The following is a 12,582-nucleotide window of genomic DNA, read 5'->3' as shown; positions in this document are numbered from 1 at the left end:
TGATTTCCTGGGCCCTCCTGCCTCAGCCTCCCAAAGTGCTGGGATTACAGATGTGAGCCACCATACCTAGCCTAGTTTAAGTTTTTACAAAATGATCATTGCTTTAGTTTCTAAGAAGGCCAGTTAGAATTTCTCCTTTAGGGAAAACCACCTCATTGAGATTACGGTTAACGAAAAGTAGCCTAATCCTTTTTGTGGGGCGGGGAGGGTATTGCTTAATAATGCAATATACATACACCTAGAAAAAAACTTGTACTTTTAAATCTTTATTTCAGTAGCCTGGAGTCACAGCAAGAATAAATTTGGGATTACCGAGTTAGTTCCATTCTGAGGTTAGGTGCTTCCCGCAGGGGAAAGAATTTAAACCCCCGAACCTCTGACATTTATATATTAAGCGATTCTCAAGTGGAGAAAATGACTTTCAAAACCTTTTTAAACAACATCAACAAAATATATGTATACATATACACATATACAAAAATACTATATATATACACATATGTGTGTGTATATATAAATATAGTATTCTACTACTGTTAGGAATTGCAAGCATTAAAATAAATTTTAAGCCATTAATGATTTTAATGTCAAATTTATAATATTTAATTCTTACTATTGGAAGAAGAGAGAAATCTGTATAATTATATAAATACTTCCCACAAGCAAAACCTACTTAGGATATTGTTTAAATATTTTGGAAGCCAGTGTTTATGATTAGGAAATAGTAACAGCTATGAGTTCATGTCAAGTACTTTAGTATTTTACATGAAATCATTTATTTAATTCTCATACCTATAAGGAAGATACAGTTTCTTCCCATTATACACATAGAGAGATTGAACTCTGTTTTTCTAGCATGGGGCCGTGATTGAAACCCAGGCAGTCTGATTTCATGTCCCATAAATTGTAAAGCTATTTGAAAATGCAGAATATTACGGTATTTGTTAAAGCCATATTAATTTTTTTTTCTGTTTTCATTTTGAATCTACATCTTTACTTTCTAACGTTTTATGCGTTTTGGAAATCTGTTTTGTTTTTTGACCTGATAACTTTAAAGAACCCTTTGAAAACAACTTAAAAATTAAGCTTTTGTATCAAAATTATATTTTAAATTCAATACTTAATTTCCTTTCTAGATTTGTGTCTACCTAAGTTTAGCATTGGTGATATTAATTAGTGTTGGTATTGTATACTTATAAAACAACCCTAGCCAACAACAACAACAGAATGTCTTTTTCTTTCATGTTTCTGGAAAAATAAAATCAGCTTATATAGTTGGTGTTTAAAAACAGGTATATGTCATTGGTTTTAAAGTAGAGATTTATTTTTCCTTAGACCCAGTTAAAATTCATTTCTCTTTTTCTTTTGAATTATAATTCTATTTCCAGATGCTTTCTTTAGCCTTCTAGAAATTTAGTATTTCTTATCTCATTAGTTGTATCCATGGGATGGACATTGTTAAGTTAAAATTTGGTTTAATATGGTAAATTGCAGGTTCTTTTTAGTATGTAAGCAATATATAGAGGTAATATTTAAGTGATAATTAATTTGTTCAGTTTTCTGCTAAGGAGATGTATTTGTTAGAAAATTTTTCTTAATACTTAACATTTGCATTATCAAGAATGATGAAATTAAAGCTTATTTGCTTTTAGATTATAATCCATACCTGATTTAGATTATTACAGATAATATTGGATAGTATAAAGTTGAGATCTCATAATACTTACTCTCTACCATTTATTTTGTTTATTTTGTTATTAAGGGTCCAAAAGGTGAAGCGGTTGGATCCATTACTCAGCCCTTACCTAGCAGTTATTTGATCATCCGAGCTACTTCAGAGTCAGATGGTAAGTATAGTTTTTGATGGATTGGATTTTGGTCTTCATTTTTAAGAGTTTTTTTATGCCACTTTGTATTATTCTGGGGAAATATATTTTTAATATGGCATTTGCAGCAGAAGCATGGTAATCATAAATTGCTTTGAATGCTAAATATATGAGTAACTTAATAAACAAATAGGGAAATCTGATAGAAAGGAAGCATTGTGTGATTTATCAATGAGTTAGCAGTTCAGAGTTTTCTTCTTCATCCTCCCTGGACATATTAACACCTTTTAACTTGTTAGTGATCTTTATGGTAACTCATGTTTTATTTTAAAGATAACATTTAATACTTTTTATATTTTACTACTAAATGTTACCATTTATGAGACATATACTTTTTTTTTTTTACATAAGACATTCGAGTACAACCTTTTTTATTCCTCCTTTAATACTTAATTCATGAAGCAAATATGGGGAGAGAAAAACTTAAGTGATATCAAGGTAGCTTTCAAATCTTAATAACAGATTTTGTCCTCACTTTCATGCTTTCATGTTTCGTAGTTTAGACAAGGTTGGTGTAGGGAATCTTGTAACCTTCCAAAGTTTACTTTTATCTGATGTTTTTTTGTTTGTTTGTTTGTTTGTTTGTTTTTGTGTTTGAGATGGAGTCTCGCTCTGTTGCCAGGCTGGAGTGCAGTGGCACGATCTCAGCTCACTGCAACCTCCGACTCCCTGGTACAAGCCATTCTCCTGCCTCAGCCTCCCGAGTAGCTGGGACTACAGGCACACGCCACCACGCCCAGCTAATTTTTGTATTTTTAGTAGAGGCAGGGTTTCACCATGTTGGTCAGGATGGTCTCACACTCGACCTCATGATTCGCTTGCCTTGGCCTCCCAAAGTGCTGGGATTACAGGCGTGAGCCACCACACCTGGCCTCAGATGATTTTTTTTTTATTAAAATATAGGTATGAGCTTTCAATATGAAAATGCTTTACTTGACTGATATTCCCAGCAAATCTTGAAGTGATATATATGAAAATTAAGAGCCCCAAATATAAGTGAAAAGTTTTCTGCTAATTCACTTTTACATTTTTATTTAAAAAATAAAACTATTAATGTTTCTCTTAACTAATATGGCAGTTAATAGTAGCATTATATAGGCATTTTCCTGACTTAAAAAGTTTCATACATACAAGTAGAATGGATGTTAATCTTGAGGATAGACCTCCTATTATCAAAAACAATTACTTCAGATAGTTTGTTTATAGTAGAATCATAAATCCTCCAGTATATTTTATGTACCTTGCTTGATACCTTCAAATTATACTGCTTGTTAATGTTCTAAGATTTGAAAAATAAAGTATGTTTATTTTAGATTGGGTATACTTTCTAATGCATGCTGTATACTATTCATTTATCAGTGGTTTGTAGCTGCTTAGTATGTGAAAAGCATTTGGAAAACTGAAAGATTGCATTAAAAAGTTCTAGCAGATGTTATGTTCAGATTAACTTTTCTAGTGCATGTTTCTCAAAGAAATAGTGGTAACAGGGTAAGTTAAGATGCATGCTAGTTTCATAGTTTTAAAAATTATACTGCTTATGAATCTGTGTTCATTTAGGAAGGTGCTGGATGGACGCTTTGGAGCTGGCTTTGAAATGTTCTAGTCTTCTTAAACGTACAATGATCAGAGAAGGAAAGGAACATGACCTAAGCGTTTCATCAGATAGCACACATGTAACTTTCTATGGCTTACTACGTGCTAACAATCTCCACAGTGGTGACAACTTCCAGTAAGTAGATATTGCCACTGATCTGGTAATGTTTCAGAGACTGTGCTGTTCACAAAATTAGTTGGCAGGCCTAGAATTTTAGTAGTGTATCTAGGACTGAAATTTGCATATCTTCCTGTTATATGGCCTAAGACCTGGCTTAAAATTTGTTTAGCTGCTATAATCAGGTGTAGAAATGTATTTCCTTAGGGATTCCAGCCAATGTGATTTACTTTATCTTTCCCAAATATAGCCATGCTAATTATTCACCTTGTCTGTGCATGATGTCCCTTCTATTAAGAATGATTTCTGCCTACTCCTCCTTGCTCTTTTCTCCTGTCTATATATTCTTCAAGATCAGTCTAAAATATTACATCATATGTGAAGCTTTATGAGACATAATCTGTCTTTCTGTAGAGTAACACGTTTGTAGTAATGGCACTGGACTTACTCTACCTGGTATTTGTGAAATTCATTTATATCCTGTTTGGAATGAAACTATCCTATTTGTGGTTTTATTCCCTGAAGCATTTATTGTAGTTAACACTAAAAAAGCATTTCTCCAAGGAAACTGGGCAGTAGTACAAAGACTTTCTTGAGGTTCAGGTCTTTTTGTTGCTTTGCAGGAAAAACATCAGACTTTTCCATTTCCTCCCTTTCCCCACCCCTTGGCTTCTGCTCTGTAGTTACTTTCATCAGCATTGAGGTTGCTCTTCTTAAAGTTAGACTGCTATTCTCCTCTTCTCCATGTAGCCTGATTTAGACATTTCTTCCCTATCCTTTTGCCTGTTTCTTTTTTTTCTCTCTCTCTATATTACTTTAAAAAAATTTTTAGAGCCAGGGTCTCACTCTGTTGCCCAGGCTGCAGTGTAGTGACACAGTCATAGCTCACCGTAACCTGGAACTCCTGGGCTCAAGCTGATCTTCCAGTCTCAACCTCCCCAGTAGCTAGAACTACAGGCCTGTATTACCACACTGGGCTGGCTTGCTTGCTTATTTATTTATTTATTTATTTATTTATTTATTTATTGAGACATAGTCTCACTATGTTGCCCAGGTTTTTTGGGTTTTTTTTTCTTTTTTTCCCCACTCTCTTGGAAATCTCCATTACCTGACCTTTTATCTTATTTCTTTGCAGACCTACAATCTGGAGCTTTATCTTAATCCCAAATACCTGGTGCCTGAGTGAGATAGGATGGAATGGGGTGGGCTACTGACAGAGGAATGGGTATTTGTTGGAACCTCTTTCCGAGACTTTCCCCTTTTTGTACAGACTATTTACCCTAATCACTTTAAGTGAGAATAGGGTAGATTCAGCAAAACTTACTTGATTTTAGTCCATAGGTTCATTTCCTTCAGCGGAAATTTTCATTTTTAATTCTCTGGATTTTTGCTCAGGATTAAACCTTTCAGACGAATAGAATTTAATATAATTGTTTACCATTTACCATTTTCATATCTTTTTCTTGGGCTCATGAGGTGACTTTGGAAACCTCCATATACAGGTGGAAAGTCATAATTTATTTGAGTTCAGTTGAGAATCGGATTATCTGGACCTGCATTTTTTCTTCATACCATAGGTGACAGTGAGATTGATGGAAGTGATGCTGTTTGAAAAACTAAGAAAAATATCTAGCAAGAAGTCTAAAATTTTGGTTTTGGAAGATTTTAGTCCTAATTGGTAGAGAGGCAAAGAGCTCAGAGTATCATCTTTTCACATTTCTCCAGGTTTTTAACTTTTCTATGCCTCTGTTTACTAATCTGTAAAATGAGAATAATAATATTACCTATCTCATAGGGTTATTTTGAAGATTAAGTGAATTAACACTATGTAAAACACTTAGAACACTGTCTGGCACATAGTAAATTCTCAATAAATGTTGTATATAATTTTTATTTATGAATTGAGCATTCTTAACATCCTTTATTCTTCCTCCTAAAAATTCTTTCCCTTAAGGTTAAATGATAGTGAAATTGAACGACAACATTTTAAGGACCAAGATATGTATTCTGATAAATCTGATAAAGAAAACGATCAAGAACATGATGAGTCTGACAATGAGGTGATGGGGAAAAGTGAAGAAAGTGACACAGATACATCAGAAAGACAAGATGACTCATATATCGAACCCGAGCCTGTTGAGCCTTTAAAGGAGGCTACCTACACTGAACAGAGCCATGAAGAACTTGGAGAGGTAGAAGTCTGTTATTTTTAGAGATTCTGAATTTTCATATTCTTGGGAGTTGTTAAATGAAATTGAAGATATTATTTGCTTCATCTATTGCCTATTTTTCTGTGATAGAATGTGATATTTTAAAAGTTGCACACATATGAAATATATTAGGATTTACAAACAACTAAACACAAATACTCACATAAATACCAATATATTCCATTAAATTTAAAGTTTACATTTTCTTCAAGCTTGATTTTGAAGTAGGATATTGCTTGATGTCATTGCCAGTGCAAAGTAAGTTGCAAGGAAGCATGAGTTTATAACTTTGTTATTGCCAGTGCATCATGGAAGTAAATGCAGTGTAAAATAATAGGCTATAATATTTTTCTAGTGGATCTCTTGTATATATTGTTCACTTTGATGTCTTTTTCAGCTACCCTTTTTACCTAAGTTTTATAGCTATAGATTTTATTACTTTTTGTTTCCACATTTAAAGAATGCTTGGAGTAGTCCTGAAAAGAATTCATATTTTCAACATTAGCTGACTTGTTTACATATCTGTCTGAAATAAATGTAATGTTTTGGTAATTTTCATTAATTGATAAAGGCAGGTGAGGCTTCTCAAACAGAAACTGTGTCTGAAGAAAACAAAAGCCTTATCTGGACACTATTGAAACAAGTCCGTCCTGGCATGGACCTATCCAAGGTGGTTCTGCCTACATTTATTTTGGAACCCCGTTCTTTCTTGGATAAACTTTCAGATTACTACTATCATGCAGATTTCCTCTCTGAGTAAGTAGATTCTTATTTCTTAAAATAGACAATACTTCATGATTTTAGAAGCTCTCAAGAGTACTATTTTCAATTATCATTCCTTTCCAAAATCAGGCTCTAATGACACATCACCCTCTGTTCTCTACCACTTCTTAGTAAGAAGCATATTTAATACTTTGCTATAATGTTACCATTTATGAAGTGAAATTGAGATATCATAAGCTTGAGGAAAACAAGAATTCTACCCTTTACTGAACACTGGTGTTGTAGGCTCCTTAACCTCAGTTCACTAACCTAACACAGAGAGAGGTGATTGGCATCATTTGTTCTCCTCTATGAAAGCCCTTGTTCAGTCCCATCCTGGGGCCTCTGTTTTTGCTCATACTTACCTGTCTGCATGCTTGTGAGGTTTGTATGGCTTACCAGAACTAAAATGTCCTGCCAGTTGCTAGCTTTTGGAACAAATCCTTATTTTCTTTGTTTCTGAAGCTGCCAGCTGATCCTGAGTGTAATTTTGAAGAAGGCATACCTAAAGGAGGCAGAGGAGGTGCTGTCCACCTCTGTCCCAGCAATTTCTTGGAAAACCAGTAAACTTTGCAAGGAACAGCAACTTTGTGTCCATGCTTCCAATTCTTACTTACCTGATGCCCCTATTCTACCAATAATGGTGTTTCAAGGCACTGTGCTTTCTATGCCACTGATATCTGGCCCTGTGACCTGATTTTTACTAGTTTCTGTCTATAAATTTCATGAGCGAACATTGAAAAAAATAATAAGCTGAGTCAAAAGATAATCGATAAACTGGGAAATTTTTGCAAATTTCATCAGACAAAATGTTTAACCTCCCTAAAAAAAGCTTTTAAAATAGAAAAGGAAACCTATAGAAAAAGGAGTGGAAGAAATTACCGGGCAGTTGGAAAATGAAGAAATAGGAACGGTCCTTAAACATGTAAAAACCTCATGCAAAATAAGGAAAATGCACATTTGAATTATAGTAAGTTATTGTTGTTTATCCATCACATTGACAAAAAGTCAAAAATCTTTTATATACTAGTTCTAATATCTTCTGCACTTTTATCTGTCTGGAAATTCATTTCTCTCAGAATATAAGGCAAATTCCTGTGAATCACAAGATCTTGAGAGATGCCCCCTGTCCCAAATAGAAAGATTGTACTTTTCTGGCATTACACACTGTTGCCAAGGTTGTGTTGGCAACCAGGGGTGATCATGCACCACCATGCACAGTGCAGACTAGCACAGCACCCTGAAGGTAATCTGGCAGTATTTACCAAAAGTTTAGATGCATTCATCATTTGATACACTAATCTCACTTCTAGGAATAACTCCTACAGATATAATGCCACATATACAGAATGGCATATACACAAGATCGTTGCAGCAGTGTTTGTAATAATAAAACATTAGATGTAACTCCAGTGTCCAGCACAGTGTACTGATTAAATAATGTGTGACACATCCACCCATATAAGGAAGAATTCCACAAACTGATCTGGAGGGACCTCCAGAATTGTGTGTGAAAAAAGCAAGGTGTACAGAAGAGTATGTATAGTTTGCAAACCTTTTTGAAGAAAAACAGGACTGTTTATTTATATATGCTTGTTTATGCCTAAAGAAAACTTAGAAGGAAACTTTTTTTAAAAGTTACCTATAGAAGGTAAGTAGGAACAGTGTGGAGAGATGGGGCAGTAACAAGACATGTGTACCTCTTTATATTGCTTTGACTTTTGAACTATATATATTTAATTTTAAAATAAAATTGCAGAATAAGGGAATTTAAACCAAGATGGACAGAGAGCAATCAGAGGGTTGCTACTCCAGAAAAACACAAGCTTTCAACTTAGCACAATTGTCAATAAGCCTAGGTCTGTGCTCTTCTGTCTCACATCTCATTTTTTTAAAAATCACCACATTGGACTGTCAGACATGCTTGTGAAACATAAATGCCTTTTTGTAAATAAGGGTATAGTAACTACATTACAAACAGAAAACAACAATAACAAAAACAACTTCTCAGTAAAATTTACTTCAGACATACACAATCAGGTTTTTGCAATGATTACAACAACAGCAGAATTGTATGGGGGGCAGCTGAGTCATGGCTCCTACAAACTTCTTTAAAATGAAAATTACTCTTTGATTATCCATTATTCTGGTTGAGTTTTTATTCTGGAAAATCAGTTGATAGTACACAAGAGCAGGTTGAAGAATAAAAATAGGTTAAAACCTTCTGTATTGATTTAATTATTTTGACTCTGCTTCATATTTGTAATTTGAAACTTCTGTGTTTTGTACTAAGGACTGCATACCCATAAAATCCTATATTTAGATAGGTACTTTGCACAAAAGAGGCTAACGTCAACATATGTTCTCTCCTACATGCTCTACAGCACCCACCAGTTACCATTGATCTACTCTAACATCAACAACTGAGAATGGACTCAACCAAGTAAACATTAGTCCTTCACTGACATATGAGGCTGAAGACTTCTATCAGAATTGTTAATGAGGCTGCTTGGCCACTGCCTATCATTGCAAATGCTAGAAATCACACAGTGCATGCATCCAAAATCCATTTTTATTTTTTTCAATCACAATTTTCACAGAGCCACTAACAACATCTCAGGTTTTGCAGAATCCCAATTCAGAAACCTTGGTTTGGAGAGTTTCCAAAATCTACTTTAGCAAAGACCCGGGCAGTGTACCAAAGAATGGGAAAATGTGACCAGGTTAAGAAAAACAGAAATGGATTTACATGGTTGAAAATTGATTACATGCTTGTTTTGTCATCCATTTAAAATAAGAATTATGTTTTCCAATCATATTTCATACTTGGTTATTAGTTAATGTGAGAGAGAATTTGTGTTTTATTTTGTAAAATTTTTGTTTACCATTTTGTGTTTTAGGGCTGCTCTTGAAGAAAATCCTTATTTCCGTTTGAAGAAAGTAGTGAAATGGTATTTGTCAGGATTCTATAAAAAGCCAAAGGTAATGTTTGTTTGTATGTTATTGTCTTTAGTGTTGTATGAGTGCTTTATATTTTATGTAATCTGTAGATTGTTAACAATTACATTACTGGGCTTCTTTGACTTAGCAAAATTGCAAAATACCTGATGATTTAGACCTGTATTATGATTGAAGTCGTTTAATTTTATTTAATGTAAATTTTATTTACTCTGAAATTTTATAAGGATGGTTCCCACATGGTACAGTTAAACCCATTTTGACTAGTTTAAGCTATTTTGAATCCTTTGTATTTGTAATTTGAAATTGCATTTTTTTTTTAAACCAGGGACTGAAGAAACCTTATAATCCTATACTTGGTGAGACTTTTCGTTGTTTATGGATTCATCCCAGAACAAACAGCAAAACTTTTTATATTGCTGAACAGGTATTAGAAATGCATGTATGGAAACAAAACTTATCTGGAAGTTACTGGAATATTTTTATAGAAAATATTTACTCAGTAAACTCACTATTATTTAGCCTTTCTTACTTGTGCACATTTGGTAAACATTTAACCTTTTAGTATTAAATACTACTAAATGTCATATTCATAGGTATTATTATTATGCTTATGGAATCCTTTGACCAAAAATAAATATTTATTTTTCCTTTGCTATACCCCCTGCCCTTTTTTTAATGTTTTTTTTTTTTGGCCGAACTCATATTTCCAAAACAACTTTTGATCATGCTCAGAATTATTCAGTGGTGTGGCATTCATTTGTCTGGCATTCAAAGTCCTCTGTATCTTTTCCAAATTTATCTCAAATTAATACCTTTCTAGTTCTCCACAGTAGTCAAACCTGTGCACTTCATGACTAGGTAACCTGATCTTACACTTTCTTGCCTCATTTTTAAATTTAATTCTCCCGCTCCAGTATTTCTTCTTAGCTATTCTTTATCAAAACAAACCCTGACTCACTTATCCTTCATGATCCAAATGACTGCAGCTCCCAGTGATTTTTCCCTTCTCAAACTTCTATATTGTTTTTGTGATTATCCATTAAGCTATTAACATTCGTATCATTTACCTTTTTACAGAATATTTATTTTCCTAATTGAATTGTTAGCTTCTTTAATTCCCTTTTCTCCCCTGTGATACCTCTCTTTTTGTTGTATACAGACAGAAAATATTTTAGTTTTTAAACTTTCATTAATTTGAACTCATATACATCCATAATCATGACTTTCAGTCTTCTGTCTGCATAAACTTGAGGAATATGACATTCTCTTTCAGTAACAGTGGCTCCTTATTATGGTAATTCTCACTTTGAGTATAAGGAGAATGAGAAGACCGTGTATTCTTTGGAAAACCTTCTTCTAGAGGTTTTGATAACCCCCTCAAGTCAAAACCACTCATCTATATTAAATTTTTTAAAAGTCAATTATTCTTCATGAAATTAAGAAGCTTGAGATGCTGATTTTAGTTTGTCTCATGTAAGAGAACATAAGAAGTAAATATATTGTTGAAGGCATTAGATTATTAAATAACGTGTTTTTTATTTTTGTTTCCTATAGTCATTCAGTAATCCATATGAAGACTAATCACTATATTAGTTATCCATTGCTGTCTAAAAAATTACTGCCAAAACTGAATGGGTTAAAGCAGTATATATTATCTCATATGATGAGGTTCAGGAGTCCGAGATCTGCTTAGCTGGGTGGTTCCAGCTCAGGATTTCTAATGAGCTTGCAGTCAAACTGTCAGCCAGCTTTGCAGTCATCTACAGGCTTGACTGGACAGGAAGATTCATATCCAGGTTCATCACATGGCTGTTGACAGAAGAACTCAGTTCCTCATCACATAGGCCTCTCTGTAGGGTTTTTCACAATCTCAAAAATGGCTTTTCAGAACTAATGATTGAGAGATTGGCAGAGAGAGCCCCCAACGTGGAAGGTGCTTTGTAACCTAATTTCAGAAATTACATAGTATCACTTCCACACAAACCAATTTCAGTGCAATATAAGAGGGGCCTATATGAATACCAGGAGTGTTAGGTCTCACTAGGAGACAGGAAGCTGGTTACTATAACCATCAATATTTAATTTTACTGCTTATTAAATGTTTTTTCTTACTCATTATAAGACTTGAACTTTTGATAATGGCACAATAATATGCTTATCTTTTTATACTTTATATAAACATGTTTTTATATTTTATATACATGTTTTTTCTTGTGTTTAATAGGTGTCCCATCATCCACCAATATCTGCCTTTTATGTTAGTAATCGAAAAGATGGATTTTGTCTTAGTGGTAGTATCCTGGCTAAGTCCAAGTTTTATGGTGAGTTTCCCCCTGTCCCAACTTGCACCCATTCCTGGGAGGTATTATTTTCTGGTGAGCTTTTATTTAGTAAGTGTCATGGGCTATTTGCAACATGGAGTTTGTCATTTTAAGTGTCATCTTTCCTTGAATAATGGCTTTTTTCTGCCCACTCATAAAGGTGTGGCTTATGTATTCATCACATATATGTAAATATATCACAAACATCACTTATGAAAAGACAGAATGATTGCCCATTATAGCCGTTTAGCGCATAAAGTATTTCTTTTGCCTTTGACCAGTTTTTTTTGTTTCATCTCAGTGTATCTAAGGGATCAGTCTTTCTATTGTAGTCTTTGAACAGAGAGGAAGAATTCAAGTATGTTTAGGAGACCTGGCCCAGGGTCAGTTGGTAAATATATTTAACTTTGGACTAAATAACATACCAAAAAAAAACTGTTTGCAAGTACAAGGGAAAATAGAGAAAAGGTTATAGTAGGAAACATTAATACAAAAACTTTGACAGTTCAAACAAATCATTGCCAAAGCTATATACCAGTAAAACATATATAACCTTAAAATGCTTTTATATAGTTTTTTAAAATGTTTAAATGAAGATCAATTAAATTTCAACCAAAGAATTTTAAACCTGAGTGAAAAAAATTATTATGATAAAAAAGGAAAAATAAAGTATGTAAACAGAAATCCAAGGTTTGGTTACCTGAGCATGTGGTGAGCCATAGTTAAGTCTG

The 12,582-nt window shown here is 33.7% G+C and overlaps 1 protein-coding gene across 9 annotated transcripts in view; it reads left to right on the top strand.

The window, feature by feature from the left end:
* The window catches only part of OSBPL8 (oxysterol binding protein like 8), a 216,489-nt gene that overhangs the window by 172,499 nt on the left and 31,408 nt on the right, over positions 1-12,582 (top strand). For all 9 annotated transcript variants that reach the window (XM_037996779.2, XM_008004084.3, XM_008004082.3 and 6 more), the window contains 7 exons: positions 1,763-1,847; positions 3,444-3,615; positions 5,552-5,789; positions 6,379-6,563; positions 9,470-9,551; positions 9,856-9,954; positions 11,755-11,851. In XM_037996779.2, the coding sequence (XP_037852707.1) occupies positions 1,763-1,847; positions 3,444-3,615; positions 5,552-5,789; positions 6,379-6,563; positions 9,470-9,551; positions 9,856-9,954; positions 11,755-11,851 (958 nt within the window). The remainder of the gene's footprint in view (positions 1-1,762; positions 1,848-3,443; positions 3,616-5,551; positions 5,790-6,378; positions 6,564-9,469; positions 9,552-9,855; positions 9,955-11,754; positions 11,852-12,582) is intronic.

Source organism: Chlorocebus sabaeus, chromosome 11, assembly GCF_047675955.1.
Source record: "Chlorocebus sabaeus isolate Y175 chromosome 11, mChlSab1.0.hap1, whole genome shotgun sequence".
NCBI classification, from domain to species: Eukaryota; Metazoa; Chordata; class Mammalia; order Primates; family Cercopithecidae; genus Chlorocebus; species Chlorocebus sabaeus.
This window is presented reverse-complemented; position numbering and strand designations above follow the sequence as displayed.